General features: G+C 41.4%; 1 protein-coding gene across 4 annotated transcripts in view; it reads left to right on the top strand.

Annotated features, from left to right (window-relative positions):
* Positions 1-17,349, top strand: part of Setx (senataxin) — a 58,264-nt gene that overhangs the window by 31,904 nt on the left and 9,011 nt on the right. For all 4 annotated transcript variants that reach the window (XM_085835068.1, XM_021156936.2, XM_021156942.2 and 1 more), the window contains 10 exons: positions 1,845-2,077; positions 2,957-3,124; positions 3,694-3,850; positions 6,710-6,811; positions 6,989-7,104; positions 8,239-8,310; positions 9,642-9,791; positions 11,220-11,327; positions 15,111-15,298; positions 16,074-16,166. In XM_085835068.1, the coding sequence (XP_085691194.1) occupies positions 1,845-2,077; positions 2,957-3,124; positions 3,694-3,850; positions 6,710-6,811; positions 6,989-7,104; positions 8,239-8,310; positions 9,642-9,791; positions 11,220-11,327; positions 15,111-15,298; positions 16,074-16,166 (1,387 nt within the window). The remainder of the gene's footprint in view (positions 1-1,844; positions 2,078-2,956; positions 3,125-3,693; positions 3,851-6,709; positions 6,812-6,988; positions 7,105-8,238; positions 8,311-9,641; positions 9,792-11,219; positions 11,328-15,110; positions 15,299-16,073; positions 16,167-17,349) is intronic.

The following is a 17,349-nucleotide window of genomic DNA, read 5'->3' as shown; positions in this document are numbered from 1 at the left end:
TACTAATGAGAAGAATAAACAGTTTGTTATTATAAGGCAGCTTAAGTTCGGAAGTTTACTGTTTCCAGCACTTCCAACCATTGCATTGTAGGGTAAGAACATCTGCCAAGCAATGTGTCTTACTCTTCTGCACATTTGTAGTGTTCTCCAGAGGTGGTCAGAGAATTAATTCTTTGTTACTGAGGGAAGCTATGGCTCAAAAATATAAAGTAATACAGCCAAGGTTGTTGCTAACATCAATTTGCAGGACAGAATTGAATCTTTTTTGCAGGATGGAACTGAATCTTTTTTTAGTCTGGCCTTTCTATGTTGCTCAGTTGTTTTTGAGCTAGTGGGTTCAAATAATTCCCCTGCCTTAGCCTTCCAAGAAGGTGCTACTACAGGTTGTATCACTAGACATGGTTTAAAAACCCTGGTTGCAGTTCACTGTGATGTCTTAAGTTTTTTATATCAATTTGCTTTTTTTTTTTTTTTTCTTTCAAGACAGGGTTTCCCCGTTTAGCCCTGGCTGTCCTGGAATTTACTCTGTAGACCAGGCTGGCCTCGAACTCAGAAATCGGCATGCCTCTGCCTCCTGAGTGCTGGGATTAAAGGCATGCACCACCACGCCTGGCTCAATCAGCTTTTTTTTTTCTTTTTTTTTAGGGGGCTTGCAATTTTATTTACATAAGTATCATTTCATTTGCATATGCATTCATAAACACATTTCCATATATAAACAGGAAGGGACAACTGGGACTGCAGTTCCATTCCCACGGTGACTCGCAACCATCCTCTGTCTTGACGGCGGCCTGAGCACGGCATTCTCCTCACACCTTGGGGTTCAATCTGCTTTTTAAGATTTATTTATTTTACATATATGAGTACACTGTAGCTGTACAGATGGTTGTGAGTCATGAGGTTGTTGGGAATTGTATTTGGGACTTCTGCTCACTCTGGTAGGTCCCACTCACTCTGGCCCAAAGATTTATTATTGTAAATAAGTACACTGTAGCTGTCTTTAGAAGCACCAGAAGAGGGAGGGAGTCAGATCTCATTACGGGTGGTTGTGAGCCAACCACCATGTGGTTGCTGGAATTTGAACTCAAGACCTTCAGAAGAGCAGTCAGTGCTCTTACCCACTGAGCCATCTTACCAACCCATTAATCTGCTGTTTGACAGTTGAAACACTAGTATTCTAACTTGCATAAAAAGATGATTTCCTGATTCATCCTTAATTCATTATGTCTTCAAAGTACCATTGATTCTCCTGAGACTGTAGCACCATGATGCATTTTATCTGTGCTTGCCTGAGTCTGCTTGTTGCGCTCTTTCCTCCTTGAAAGACATAGCTTTCACATCTACTCAGTATCCTTGTTTGGAAGACACCAGCTTGTCCACCTCTGTGCCCATTCCTTCTTCATCCTGTCTCTGTTTCTCAAAGCACTCAGTACTTTCTGACATATTTATTTGGTATCTTCTTCTGGAGGACAGGGACATTTTTGTTTGTTTAGACTTTCAAGACAGGGTTTTTCTGTGTAGCCATGGATGTTCTGAAACTAGCTCTGTAGACCAGGCTGGCCTCAAACTCAGAGACTGTTTGTTTTTTCACAGTGAAAACTACAGGTTTATTTCATTTGCAACAGTTCCACACAGTGCTCCACCAGCCAGTCAAGTGTAAAAATCACTCCACAAAATCTGAAAACAACTCCTGAACAATGAGGAAAAAAAATCAGAACAATTTTAAATTTACTAAATATAAGTGACTTCTACATCATGTAAAATACAAGTTGTAAACACCTGTGACTAATCTTTCCATTGAATAATATTACACTGATGTTTGCTTCTCTCCTCTTTGATTACAGTGTGCAGTGGGAAAGCGGAGTGTTCATTATGCATCCAGACACAAGATACCTTGCCAGCCAGTGTAAATAAACTTACAAGATGCATTGTAATCAGTTCTCTGGTCACTACACAGAGGAAATTGAAAGCCATGTCTCTGTTGAGTAGTCGGAACCAGTTGGCCAGAGCTGTTCTAAATCCAAACCCCATGGACTTCTGTACCAAAGATCTACTAACGACAACTTCTGAAAGAATTGTGAGTGCTGATTTGAATGAAGCCAGGAAAGTAAGAGGAGTTTGTGTTAGGACATTTTAGCTGCTACTCGTCCTGTATGCTTGTGCACAGCGGTGTTTAGTTCCCTTCAGTTTTGCAAAGTGGACAAGTAGGTTAGCTTATGTCAGGGTAAAGATAAGAAAGTAAAGAGGGTGTGTTGAAAGAGTATCAATTAGCTATTCTCTAGTGTCTGCTGCAGTGTGTGCTGGGTGCTCACCATTTCAGGAGTTGTGCACAGATTTTGTGGAGTGAGTTTTGTATTTGAAGAGAGTTGGTGGAGAACTGTGGGATTGTTGCAAATGAAGAGATGAACCTGTAGTTTTCACTGTAAAAAAAAATGTACATATAGTCCAGAAAATTAACAAAAAGTGCAAAAGGAAACCAGTACTTCTAACCCTCATTGTATAATGAAGCTTTCATGGTCATTATCCAGTCATTTTGCACCTTCGAAGGAGTTGACTTAGCCATATTCCTAACCTCTTTGATTCACTAAACTATCTAAATTGAAAGACTAAATTTAGACCAGGTCTGGCTGTTTTCCACCTTGTGACATTGTATTAGGAAAGAAGCATTCTTAAAATTTCACTGTCGAAGCAGAGAATTAAATGGAAAATATAAAACTGAAGAAAAGTTACTTAAGAAAATTTACTGTCATGTTTGTAAAAAGCATTAAAGTACAATTATAAATAGGCTGCTGGGTATGGATGTTAACTAATAATTAGTGTCCAATTAGGTTTCCTCTAGTTGTGAAAGGTCAGTCACTTAATGATTTTGTTTGACATGGACTGGAAGAAAGTTGAATAGATGCTGTTCTTCTCCCATGTGTCACCACAGAAAGAATTCATTATATCTTTTCTATAGGTTGCCTACTTAAAAGACTTTAATGAAGACCAGAAGAAAGCCATAGAAACTGCATATGCCATGGTGAAACACTCACCATCCGTTGCCAAAATCTGTCTGATTCATGGACCACCTGGAACAGGAAAATCCAAAACTATTGTTGGTCTCTTGTACCGCTTACTGACAGAGGTGGGTGTGGCACTGTTAGCCTGGACATGGTTCCATTTGACCCACATTAAGAGATGTACCTTTGCCCTTTACATGTGTATTTAAAAAGATTTATTACTACTGTTGTTTGTAATTTTATGTATGGGTATTTGGCTCACATGTATATCTGTGTACTACTTAAAGAGAATAGAAAAAGATAAGATTTTCCTGGAACTGGAGCTGCAGACAGTTGTGAGCCATGATATGTGTGCTGGGAAGTGAACCTGAGTACTCTGGAAGAGCGGCCAGTGCTCTTTATTGCTGAGGCAGCTCTCTGGCCTTTTGAATGGATTCTTGGTTGGACTGAATATTCATTAAGTAACAGTAAAATGTAAGGTCTAGTGCATCCCAACAGTTGTGATAAACTTTATGGCAGAGAAGGCTTTATGTATGTGTTTTATGTAGGAGTCAAAATTAGGATCTTGTATGTGCTCGAAAGTGCTATGTCTGCTGAACTGCTTGCCACAGTTACTCATATTGTGAAAGGAATGGATGCTTTCCTTCAGCCATTGTGATAGCTCATTGTTTGTCTTCTGTTTGGCAAATTGTAGAACCAGAGGAAGGGCCATTCAGATGAAAATTTCAATGCCAAAATCAAACAAAATCGAGTCCTCGTGTGTGCACCTTCCAATGCAGCGGTTGATGAACTTATGAAAAAAATTATCCTCGAATTTAAAGAAAAATGTAAAGACAAGAAGAATCCTTTGGGTATACTTGCTTTTGCTACTTTTCATTTTATTTTTCTTGAGACTATCTGACACTGCCTTTTAGCAGTTAAGATCAGAGTCCATTGCAAGTGATGCTGTATAAGCATGACTGACATTTCCTTCCAGTTCCAAAGCTTAGGAGCTGATCATTCTGGGCAGGAGTCTCTGCTGTACACTGTTTAGAAAACCAGATTCCTTCTGAAGTGGTGCCTTCCTGTATTGTCCTCTCCGTTCCTCAGTGTACCTCCTGGTCAGGGATAGCTGCCGCACTGGCAGTTTGAGTCATATCACTAAGAATGAGGAGGGGTGAAATGACAAAGGGAACAAATGAGCTCTCTTCTGAGGAGGGTTCCTAGATGCTCAGTTTCATCTCTCCTTATTTCCCTTTGACTGCAAATTATGTGGGACATGTCTGTATTCTGAGAGATGACATACATTCTTGCTTTTGTGTCATATGTACACCTAATAATACATAGTTTGTTTCCTCTAAAACTTAATACACTGTTAGTCTATAGCCAAACTTCCTTTTCCATGTATTCTTAGTGGTTGTGAGCAGAGACATTATCCTTCTTTCCTGTTCTGATTCTCTGAAGTAGTAGCAACTCTGGTACCCCTAAGCTGACCCTGTGGTCCACTGACTGGCTCTCAAGCCACTGCTTGGACAGCAGTATCCAAGAGAACTGCATGTGTCGTCAACAGACCTAAGTGCAGGTGGTGTGCTCAGTGTGCTCTTAACTGCAGTGGGGTAGCAGAGCTGGGTAGATTTACCCTGAAGTGTATTCAAGTACAGGGAAAGTTAGAAAGAAACTGAACTTCTGTCCATGAATAAATTACACTTTTTCTGTTTTTCTTTTAGATCTGTTGAGGTGGTACAGCCTTTTTTTTTTTTTTTTTTTTCTTATGCCTTTGGTAAATCACAGTACCAATTTGTGAATGTCATTCTTTGACACAGTGCTTGATTGCTAATGTGTTATTTTAGCACTTCGAATAGTGGTCATAAATGAGAACAGCTCATACATTTTGTTGTAAAACAGATTTTGTTTTTTGGTTTTTTTTTTGTTTTGTTTTTAAGATAGGGTTTCTCTGTGTAGCTCTGGCTGTCCTGGAACTCACTTTGTAGAGCAGGCTGGTAGACCAGGCTGGTAGACCAGGCTGGCCTCGAACTCAGAAATCTGCCTGCCTCTGCCTCTGCCGCCTCCCTAGTTCTGGGATTAAAGGAGTGCACCACTATACCCGGCTATTTTTTTGTTTGTTTTTTCTTTTCTTCCTTCCTTTCTTTCTTCCTTCCTTTCTTTCTTCCTTCCTTTCTTTCTTCCATGTAAGTACATTGTAGTTCTCTTCAGACACACCAGAAGAGGAAGTCAGATCTCATTACAGATGGTTGTGAGCTACCATGTGGTTGCTGGGATTTGAACTCGGGACCTTTGGAAGAGCAGTCGGGTGCTCTTACCCACTGAGCCATCTCACCAGCCCTGTTTTGTTTTTTTTCGAGACAGGGTTTCTCTGTATAGCCCTGGCTGTCCTGGAACTCACTTTGAAGACCAGGCTGGCCTCGAACTCAGAAATCCGCCTGCCTCTGCCTCCCGAGTGCTGGGATTAAAGGCGTGTGCCACCACGCCCGGCCTTTTTTGTTTTTTTGAGACAGGGTTTTTATGTAACCCTGGCGGTCCTGGATGGAACTTGTTCTAAGACCAGGTTTTCAAGTCTGCATTTTACTGAATGTAAATTATACCTTAATGATAACTTAAAGAGCAAAGTAAGTGCTCTTCTATTGCCCTTCTCCAGTATCCAGGAAAACCCTCAGAATTCCATGCCTCCTAAGTTTGTTTTCAGTTCTGTCTGGTTTTGGCTTTTCGGATTTCCTCTCTTACATTTTTACAAGTTCATTCTACAGTGTAAAGGATTCCCATTGTAATGTGTAGAATATTTGTGGATATTTAGGATGGATCCCAGATAATTGCTTCTGTCTTTCTGATGGATGCACAGTGAATCTGGCTATTTTGAAAACTTCAAGTAAGTGTTGGCGAGAGAAGATGGCCTTACATTTAGGAGAGGGAAGTGAACTAGGATTTTAAAGATCTTGTTATTAAAGGTAACTATACAAATATGCCATTTCCTCTCCATATATTCATTTGGAAATTTGTGCCAAGTGTGGTACATATGCCCCATTCTTACAGGCAGGAGGATTGTTAGAAGTTCAAGGCCAGACTGGTCTACATATTGAGCCCCAGTCCAGCAAGTACTATATACAAAACCTTCTCTCAAACACCTTAATTCTGGGTGTTTGGGGTAGAAATGACCAAGTAAGATTCTATATGAGTTAAATACATAGTAATATATGGTTAAGCAAACTTAAGAGTTAGGTGTGGTGACACACTCCTTTAGTCTCAGCACCTAAATTTATCATTCATTCCTCAAGTGTGTTCTTCATGGAACACTGTATAGAGAAGAATTTGAGAAACATCAGCCTAACAGTATGAGCTCTGTTACCATGTGACCTTGAGAGCCATGCACTAGGATCTGCACATCTTTCAAAGCAGAGGGAACCAACCAATGTTTTTAGGTATCTTTCACTCCCACTCATTTTTAGCACTTCAAAGTCACACTTTCTACTTCCTGCAGTTTATAAAATACTGATCTGTAAGTTATATGTTACAAAGTAGTATTGATGTGACCTTCCTAGCTTGTATTGAGTGAAGTGGTACTTGCCTTACAAAGTTGTTATCCAGAATATCTTGAAAGAATGTGTGACAAGTCTTTAGTTACTGGTGTACAGTTGGCAGTTGATGCCCTTCTCTGATTATTATGGAGGTGGGATTTAATAGCAATGTCCTTATTAATTTTATGTCTATATCAACAGGAAACTGTGGAGATATAAATTTAGTACGACTAGGTCCAGAAAAGTCTATTAATACAGAGGTCTTAAAATTCAGTTTGGACAGTCAAGTCAACCATAGAATGAGTAAGTGCTGGCCTTTTTGCATTGGTGTTCTGTTGCTGTTTGTATGATACAGTAATGATGGGGGCACTAGTGGCATTTTGGGGACCCTGCAACTATTCTAGCTTCTTTCTCCTTATGTTTGTGTGTGCCTGTGTGAATTTTGCTAGAAATAACATGTGATTTTTAAATTTATATTAGAAAAAGACTTGCCTTCTCATATTCAAGAAATGCTTAGAAGAAAAGAAATTCTAGATGCTCAACTTGATGAGCTTTCTCGTCAGAGAGCTCTGTGCCGAGGTGGGCGGGAGATGCAGGTATGAGCCCCTCCCCATGTGGACCTTGCAGAAGTGACTTAGACATGAATTGGTCGATGGGTGTGTCATGCTGCTCTCATTGATGTGGTGTGACTCCATGATATGCTGGAGTAGTATGGCTAATGTCAGGCTAATGTTAGCGAGCTCTTCTGTAAATACTGTTTTATAGACCATAGTCTATATCTGTAGTCTCTGGGACAGCTCCTCAGCTTGATTGTGGCTCTAAAGCCATGCAACTGCATTGCATGCAGTTAAGATTAATTTATAAAAGTAGATGGCATATTTTATTATTAGGCACTTTACTGTTGAGTTAAACCCATTTTAGGGGCTGGAGAAATGGCTCACTGGTTAAGAGCACTGACCACTCTTCCAGAGGATCCAGGTCTGGTTCCTAACCTCCACATGGCAGCTCACAATAAACTAACTACAGTTCCAAGAATCTGATGGTGTCTTCTGGCTTCCTCAGACTCTTGGCACACACGTGATAAACAGTGCAAACAAAACACATGTAGACATAAATAAAAACAACCAACATTTATAATTAGATTGAGACAGAGAATTTACTGGCTCATATACTCAAAAGAGTCAAGTGTGACTTAGCTTTTTGTATGTTTGTGTCAAGAAACGTATCTGGCAACGTTTTGCCACCTTTTGCTTTCCATTTTCTATGTATCTCAGCCTTTTCTTTTCCATGAGAAGTCAAGTGCCAGTATTTTTGGGCACCATCACTCTGGCTTAAAATACCATGTGTCTGTTCCAAGGATACACCCTGATTGATCTCTGGTCGCCAAGCAGATCTAATCCCTGATTTGGTTTTGGGGAAGGGTGTCATGCTTGCATTAGTTACCTGCTCATCACTGTTGCAGGATTGTTGTGTATAAAGCACCTTAGACATGAATGAAGGATTGAAGCGCCGAGGTTTGTGATACTAGGCAGACAGCAAACATCATGCATGTGGGAGACATAATTGAGCCCATCAGGTGTGTAGAGCAGGGTTGGGGCTTGACTGGTAGGGAAGAGAGCAGGAATTCAGGGAATTCGTGAGTAAGATGCTCTTTACTCTCCTAAGGTGTGAAGTGTCTGAGAGCTTTCTAAAGTGCTTGGTTTTCACAGTGATTTCAAAATTGTTTTCAGAGGCAAGAATTAGATGAACACATTGTCATAGTTTCAAAAGAAAGGCAAGAACTTGCTTCGAAAATTAAAGAGGTAAGTAGTTTACCTGCAGCAGTTGACTTTCTTTATGAAACAGTTCAGAGGACAGAAGGACAGAGTTTGTTTTAAAAAGTATTTAACATAAAAATGACACCTGCAAAAGTGGAGACAGCAGTCTTTTTCTTAGGTATAGGCCAGTAGTAACCAGTTTTTTTTTTTTTTCACCAGCTGCAAATAGAGAGTTGCTACCATGAGTTGTTCATGAGAGTAGGTTTGTGGATACTGAGAGAGAAAAGCAGGAGTGTACCACATTTGTAATTTAGTAAGGTAGCAACTGTGGACTATCGTGTGCTCTATTTATTAGGAATATAAAATGAGTGACAGTGGGATGCAATTAGGCATAAAAACATACAGCTCCCTTCTTTTCTATTCTTTGCCCCAACCTGTGGGATAGTCGAACAGGGTCTGGGGATCATCTGTGGAGAGAATGGGGGACAAGAGACAGCGGAGGAATGGAGATCTGATCAAGCTGACAAGTTTTTATTATATATATACATATACGCATAGAAGCAAAATATGGGGGAAGGGGGGTCCTGAGTACACCTGTTCCCAAGAACAGGATATTGGCTGGGTGAAATGTTCAGCAGGAAGAACAGAACAGAATGGGTTGCTAGGTACTTGTCCACAAGACCTATAGCTATTGGAACTGGGGGTAGTCCTTTCCCACAGAGGCCAAGACTTTGTGCCAGTAAGCACTTATGGCTGACAAGGCAGTTAATGTTCAAACAAGGTTGTTCCCAACACTTCTTGGCTTACAGCATAAGCTTTTTGTGTTTTTGTTTGAATCCTGTATCATGTACAGTTGGTCCCAATTCTGGGACACCCACCCACAGTCCAAAGTAAAACAGTAGGATAGTTTGAGGGGAACTGGTAGTTTGCGTTTTTGACCAGAGACAAACAAAATTGAATTTAATGTATATTTTCATCAACAGTGTAAATAACATCTCAGTTATGTTTCATGCTTATAGGTGAAGTGCATTGCTCATCTGTGTTGTGAGCTTTGTTGCTTATTGTGTCTTCTATGGGCTGTTTATTAAATTAGCCACACTTGGGGGAGCACTCATTACAGTTACGGCTAAGAGAAGAGACCCTGACTATGCTTTAGTGCTGGAGCCAGATTTCCACCTCTTCTAAAGCTCACATACGTGGCCTTGACATCCAGGATGGATTTGTGCAGAGGGATTTCTTGTTTACTAGAGCTGAGGTTTTCTCTTTTATTAAATATTTTTATGTCATGAACAAAAAAGGTAGATAATTTTTTAGTAAAAATAGGACTGTTACAGGATTTGCATATAACTAACTCTAGTTATCCTTTGTTACCCTAGGTTCAGGGACGCCCACAGAGAGCACAGAATGCGATCATCTTGGAGTCCCATGTCATCTGCTGCACATTGAGCACTAGTGGTGGTTTATTGCTTGAGTCTGCTTTTCGAGGGCAAGGGGGTGTCCCCTTCAGTTGTGTCATCGTAGATGAGGTCAGTGGACAATCAGGTGTGCAGGTGTGACTGGGACGGTAAAGAAAAGTTGTGGGTGAGTTATGGGTGCTGAAGTGTGGGTGAAATGGGGCTTTTATTTGGTGATCACTACTCTAGCAGTGCTGGAGAGTGAACATCCAGCCTTGCTTGTGAGGAGGCCTCTGTCTCCCAGCCTTTATCTGATGTGCACATGTTCTCAGACAGTGAAACATGGTGCTGACAGCCTGCTCCAGAGTGAAGACTCTAGTCTTCTGGGCACGATTGTCTCCAGCACTATTCCTCCTGAGCTGCAGCAGTTCCTCTGCTAACTTTGAAATACAAATTCGTGACTTGGGACAGCTTTGGCTGATGCATTTTTAGCTGGCGTCTTTTCTTTCTTGTCCATTTACTGGACACTAATTGTGTACATTCATTGTTGGTGTACTGGCTAGTTTCATGTCAACTTGACACAGCTGGAGTTATCACAGAGAAAGGAGCTTCGGTTGAGGAAATGCCTCCATGAGATCCAACTGTAAGGCATTTTCTCATTTAGTGATCAAGGGGGAAAGGCCCCTTGTGGGTGGGACCATCTCTGGGCTGGTAGTCTTGGTTCTATAAGAGAGCAGGCTGAGCAAGCCAGGGGAAGCAAGCCAGTAAAGAACATCCCTCCATGGCCTCTGCATCAGCTCCTGCTTTCTGACCTGTTTGAGTTTCAGTCTTGACTTCCTTGGTGATGAAGAGCAGTATGGAAGTGTAAGCTTCCTCCCCAACTTGCTTCTTGGTCATGTTTGTTCAGGAATAGAGACCATGACTAAGACAGTTGGCAAATTATGTGATAAAATGAAAGATCAGAAAGATGGAAATGATGAAATAATTAAAGACAACGGTACTGAATTAGAAAGTCGGGAGACTGTCATACCCCAAGTAACATCTGAATTTTAGAGATTATGTTCTAAAACAGCTATTAGAGAAGTTTTCCAGGCTCCATCTCAGCAGGAATGAGGCAGGCACTTAAGATGTCCTAAGCCCTCTGTTGCTATCTAATTCCACAGTTAAGGCATCTGTGGTGGTCGAGTTCACAATACTTGTTAGGTTGTTGAAAAGTTGTTTAGGGACTGGAAAGATAGCTCAGCTGTTAAACCAATAACTGTGTTTAGATAATTTGTTTTATGATGAAATCTTATATATATTTCTTTTTCACTGCTATACCTTCATTGTACATGGTACAGTGTCTTACAAGTATGGCATACTTTGATCATTTAAAAAAAATGCTTATTTTTGATACCTGGTGTAGAGGATGTATGTCTGTATGCATGTATGAGGTCCATCATTATTATCACTACCAACACAATAACAGTAAAGGTTTAGCTATAGTATAGAAGTTTGGTACTTTTTTGGATGATTAGAACTTAATTAAGGCTTTATCTCCTTTTATCCTTTTTAAACAAGGCTGGGCAGTCTTGTGAAGTTGAGACACTTTCTCCACTCATCCACCGCTGCAATAAACTTATCCTAGTAGGAGACCCCAAACAGCTCCCTCCCACAGTCATCTCTATGGTGAGTACTTCTGTTGATGTCAGAGGATCTGTTTTTAATATGAAAGAATGGTTCTGTTTTGAATTATCTTTTCCTATTGGAGAAGAAATTAGGAAATGACAGGAAAAAAAGTGTTACTTGAAGTTTCATATGAAAAACTGTGGCCAGGCATGCTTGCAGTCCTAGCAATCAGGAGGCTGAGCAGGTTCTCAGGTCAGGCCTGCCAGGAATACACAGTGAGACCTTGTTCCAAGACAGCGTGAACGTTTTTTGTATATGTTCTTTGTTCACAGTTGTGCTTCTGAGTGTATGGGCAAGAGTTTTTTAGACATGAAAACCTAAGTTCACATTGCAATGCTTCAGGCTTTCCCTGTGTAAGAGGGACTATATCTGATTTGATAAGAACACAAAACACATAAGACAGCTTTAAGTGTAAAGACGACTCCCCTCCCCTCAACACACATGCTTTACACTGTGTTCCTGAAGCTAAATTTGCTCTCTCTCTCTCCCTTCCTTTTCTCTTTCCTTTTCTTATCTATTTTTGTATTTACTTATTTATTTTTAGATATTTTCTTTATCTACATTTCAAATGTTATCCCCTTCATTTCCCCTCCCACTGCTCACTAACCCACCCACTCCTGCTTCCCTGTCCTGCCATTCCCCTACACTGGGGCATCGAGCCTTTACAGAACCAAGGGCCTCTCCTCTCACTGATGTCCCACAAGACTACAATGCATCTGTTACATATGCATCTAGAGCCTTCCATCCATGTGTACTCTTTGATTGGTGGTTTAGTCCCTGGGAGCTCTGGGGGTACTGGTTGGTTCATATTGTTGTTCCTCTTATGGGACTGCAAACCCCTTCAGCTCCTTGGGTCCTTTCTCTAGCTCCTCCATTGGGGACCCTGTGCTCAGTCCAATGGATGGCTATGAGCATCCACTTCTATAATTTTCAGGCACTTGGCAAAGCCTCTCAGGTGACAGCTATATCAGGCTCCTGCCAGTAAGCACTTGCTGGCATCCACAATAGTGTCTGGGTTTGGGAATTGTATATGGGATGGATCCCCAGGTGGGACAGTCGCTGGATGGCCTTTCCTTCAGTTTCTGCTCCACACTTGGTCTCTGTAACTCCTCCCATGGGTATTTTGATCCCCCTTCTAAGGACCACCGTAGTATCCACACTGTGGTCTTCCTTCTTCTTGAGTGTCATGTGGTCTCTGAATTGTTTGGGTATTCTGAACTTCTGGGCTAATATTCATTCATCAATGAGTGCATACCATGTGTGTTCTTCTGTGCTTTTGTGATTAGGTTACCTCACTCAGGATGCCCTTCACACCTGATAGTGCACATGGTAACAGAAGAAACTGCTCACTGTGAGTAGAGCTGTGGAGGATGAGCACTGATATGGTCCAGGCTGCCTATTATTTTTTTAATGTATATGAGTACACTGTCTTTAGGCACACCAGAAGAGGGGCATCAGATCCCATTACAGATGGTCGTGAGCCACCATGTGGTTGCTGGGGATTGAACTCAGGACCCCTGAAAGACCAGTCAGTACTCTACTACTGAGTCATCTCTCCAGCCCCCAGGCTGCCTCTTTGTTTGTTTTGTTCGAGACAGGTTCTCTGTACAGGCCTGGCTGCCCTAGCAGGCTGGCGTTGAACTCAGCCTCCCAAGTGCCACCACGCCCGGCTTTTTTCTTTTTCTTTTTTTTTTTTTTTTTTTTTCATTTTTCTTTTTTTTTTTTTTTAATTAGGTATTTTCCTCACTTACATTTCCAATGCTATCCAAAAAGCCCCCCATACCCTCCCCTCCACTCCCCTACCCACCCACTCCCACTTTTTGGCCCTGGCATTCCCCTGTACTGAGGCATATAAAGTTTGCAAGTCCAATGGGCCTCTCTTTCCAGTGATGGCCGACTAGGCCGTCTTCTGATATATATGCAGCTAGAGACACGAGCTCCGGGGTACTGGTTAGTTCATCATGTTGTTCCCCCTATAGGGTTGCAGATCCCTTTAACTCCTTGGGTACTTTCTCTAGCTTCTCCATTGGGGGCCCCCGGCTTTTCTTTTAAGCCGTCATTCCCTGGAGATAATTACTGTGGGGATAGTTTTGCTTATGTAGCCTGAGCTGGCTTGGAACTTGTTCTGTAGCCCAGGCTTGATTTGAACTCAGTGATCCTTCTTTTTCAGCTTCTTGAGTGCTAGGATTGTAAGGATACATTACCACAGCCATCTCAGGCAGGCACTAGTGTAGGTGTGGAGGTTGTGATGATAAAAAAACAAAGTCCTTATTACACTCATGGTGCTTAGTGGGTGGTAGACAGTATTGAGTTACAGAATGGAGTAAGCAGTGGTTTTAAGATAGATAGATAACTAGACAGATAGATGGATATATGCCTATGTATATATGTGGGGGTTTGTATTTAAAAGAGCAGTTAAAACTCCATATGGAATTGGCTTTTTTTCCAGCCACCTCAGGGACAGCCTTTTTTATGTCATCAAGTACAAATTTGTAAGTTTGACTCACTTTTTCTGTCTTCTTAAGAACGTCTATTATGTTGTATAAATTATTTTTCTACTTTTCCCAGAGAGATTTAAAATTGGATTTGGAGCCGGGCGTGGTGGCCCACGCCTTTAGTCCCAGCACTCGGGAGTCAGAGGCAGGCGGATTTCTGAGTTTGAGGCCAGCCTGGTCTACAGAGTGAGTTCCAGGACAGCCAGGGCTATACAGAGAAACCCTGTCTCGAAAACAAAACAAAACAAAAAATGAATTTGGAAAATTGGATTTGGGGCTACATTGAGTAAACTTGGGGAGATATAGATTAAACTGCCAGGTGTCTCTTCACAACTGTTTAGTTATACAAGCTTGTATACATAAAATGAACACAAACGTGTACATAAATGTTAGGGTACACAATGCTTTACTTTCACTATGGAAGTTTGTGTAACAGGCTTATTCGTACTGTGCACGTCTTCATAGTGAGTATCGCCATTAGCATGACCATATTCTGGTGTACAGGTTTTAGAGCATATTTTAATTTCCAGGTTATGCGATTTTTATCTTTGATACTGTCGTTGAAAATTATATAGCAAACTGTGAAAACATGGGCAATTTTTCTCATTTGTTTGGGTCACTTTTGCATGCTGATGTTATAACCCACTACTTGGCTTTTAAAATCAGTTTACTGGTTTAGGTTTGCTCTTTCCTGACTTTATAGTATTAGTACTCGGCACCACAGGTCTGTGAAGAAATCACTGTGCACAGGCTTCCTTGTAGTGACACACAACACTTAGATTTTTAACAAATCTTCGTGCCCTCACAAACCTATGTTAAGTTTTTGTGCTTCTTTTATTGTTCATTCAGGTGGCCTCTTGGTCCTGTCAGAAGAGCTTTGGGGTGTGGTCATTCACACCCTCACCTCTTTCATAGCACTTTTCTAAAGAGATCATCTCACCTTACAGTCAAGGGTCACAGCTCCCTGAGGATCAGCATCAGAAACATGCCACCTGAACTTTGACACATTTGTTTTGGAATATCAGTTCTTACAATAGTGGGGACTTGTTTAAAACTAAAAACAAAAAAAAAACCCAAAAAAACCTCTTACTGTTTTTCAAGACCGGGTTTCTCTGTGAGTATCTTGGCTGTCCTGGAACTCACTCTGTAGACCAGGCTGGCCTCAAACTGATATCCACCTGTCTCTGCCTCCTGAGTGCTGGGATTAAAGGTTTGCATCACCAGTGCCCCAAGCCCTCCTCCCAAGCCCCCAGGTATAAACTCTTACAAATGACTCTTTTCTTCTCAGAAAGCACAGGAGTATGGCTATGACCAGTCAATGATGGCACGATTCTGCAAGCTGCTGGAAGAGAATGTCGAGCAGAACATGATTGGCAGGCTGCCGGTGTTACAGCTTACCATTCAGTACAGGATGCATCCAGACATATGTCTCTTCCCTTCTAATTACATTTATAACAAAAACCTGAAGACAAATAGGTGGGTGTCCTGTAAGCTTATAAGCTTGTCCTTTGGGAAGCTTTAGCTGCTTATGAAAATGTCTTGGCATAAAAAGCATAAACCAGGCTGGCTGTGTTGGCCAATGCAGGTGATCCTATTCCATGGGAAGCAGAAGCAGGAAGGTTGGTGAGAGTTGTTGAAAGCAGCCAAGGCTACAGAGTAAGACCCTGCTTGGGGTTAGGGGAAGGAAGGGTGCTTACCTTGAATCATTGTGCTATTTTGACTATATGAAATGCAGATAGATTGGGGGGAAAAAAGAGGGGGCAGGGTAGTGGCACATACCTTTTGATCTTAACACGGGAGGCAGAGGCAAGTGGATCTGAGGGCCTAGCCAGCGCTACACAAAGAAAACTGTTTGAAAAAAGTGGGGAAGGGAGAATCACCATGTTTACTATAACCCACATATAATCACTGGTGACTTCATGGCCTGTCTGTGGTGCTAGGGACTGAAGCCAGGCTCTTAGCCTTGTTTGTGCATTTGCGCTCCCTGGAGGCTGCTCCCTGTTTCTCTAGCCCTGTATGTTTCCTGTACTTTGTTATGAGCTGTTTTTGAGTCATGATTGTATAGATCATCTTCCTTGGTACCAGAATGGAAATAAGATCTAGTTTAGACTTTTCATTGCTATGCATTTGTGAAAGAAGACCTCTTAATCTCTTTTTCCTGGTTCTGTCTCACACAGAAAATAAAAGAAGAAGATATTGATAAAATGTGTGCTTTAGAGCATATTTTCTGAATATGATTGCTTTTCTATAGATTGACTGAATCCATTCGATGCTCATCAGAGTGGCCATTTCAGCCCTACCTCGTGTTTGATGTTGGAGATGGTTCAGAACAACGGGATAATGAGTATGTTTTTGTCTTCCTTCATTCTCCAGTAATGGTCTCAGAATCATTAGGTTATAAGCTTTTCCCATACATGTCTCTCCAGTACCAAGGTATCTGTGTTGATAGCTTCCTCTTTTCTGTATAATTGGTCAGTACTCTCAGGTGACCAGTAAGTCCTTGAACGGTCATAACTGAGAGACCCCATCAAAAGTTGATGATTGTGATTTCATAGGCATGAGCCAGATAGTCCTTGAAATTTTGAGTTGTGAAGGATTGTGTTGGGTACCTATAAAATGATAGCAAAGTGCAGGTGGGTGGTGTGTTGCTAGGTAGCAGATATATCAGGAATGCCAAGGATTGCTCTGAAGAGAGGAGTTTAACAGCCTGGAGGTATTGTTTGTGAACATGTGCATAAAGACTACCCTGTTATGTGGAAAATGTGAAAAAACAAAACAAAACCCCACAGATTCTAAAGTGAGAATTGGAAATGGGTCTAGATAGAATATTCCTTGCAGTGAAAAATAAAGAAGCCGGGCGTGGTGGCGCACGCCTTTAATCCCAGCACTCGGGAGGCAGAGACAGGCGGATTTCTGAGTTCGAGGCCAGCCTGGTCTACAAAGTGAGTTCCAGGACAGCCAGGGCTATGCAGAGAAACCCTGTCTCGAAAAACCAAAAAAAAAAAAAAAAAAAGAAAAATAAAGAGGTTCATATGGTCTTCAAGAGTAGAGCAGAAGACGAAGAGCCTAACCCCAAGCACATTATAGGACCAGAAAGCAGCAAGGAACTTGATAGAGTCTTAACCTGACAAATAAAGAAGGTCTAGGAGAAGGAGCTATCTTCCTGGGATGTTACAGTGTAGCATGGCTGAAAGCATGACAGTAGTTATTGGGTGTTAATCCTTAGGGGAACAAGGGCCCGTGTTGGTAATGGTTGGATCTACTTACTTGGCAATGAAAGGACACACACGTTGGGGTATGGACTGTGAGAACAGGATATGGAGCCAGCAGAGAGGATAATGAGGTGGCTTTCATGCCATTCAGCCCTAGTGGGTTATGTTGTTAATGTTTAGTTGTCTGGGTGACATCTTTTCAGCTTTGTGGTTTATTGGTTTAAATTTAGCTGACTACAGATTTCTTCCTTACAACCACTTTATGGATTGGACAGTTATTTATAGTTACTCATATGTATATAAATCTCTATTATA

This window comes from Mus caroli, unplaced genomic scaffold (genome assembly GCF_978045245.1).
Source record: "Mus caroli unplaced genomic scaffold, Mus_caroli_1 scaffold_2, whole genome shotgun sequence".
Classification (NCBI taxonomy): Eukaryota; Metazoa; Chordata; class Mammalia; order Rodentia; family Muridae; genus Mus; species Mus caroli.
Note: the sequence above shows the minus strand (reverse complement) of the source record. Positions and strands in the feature narration are given on the sequence as shown.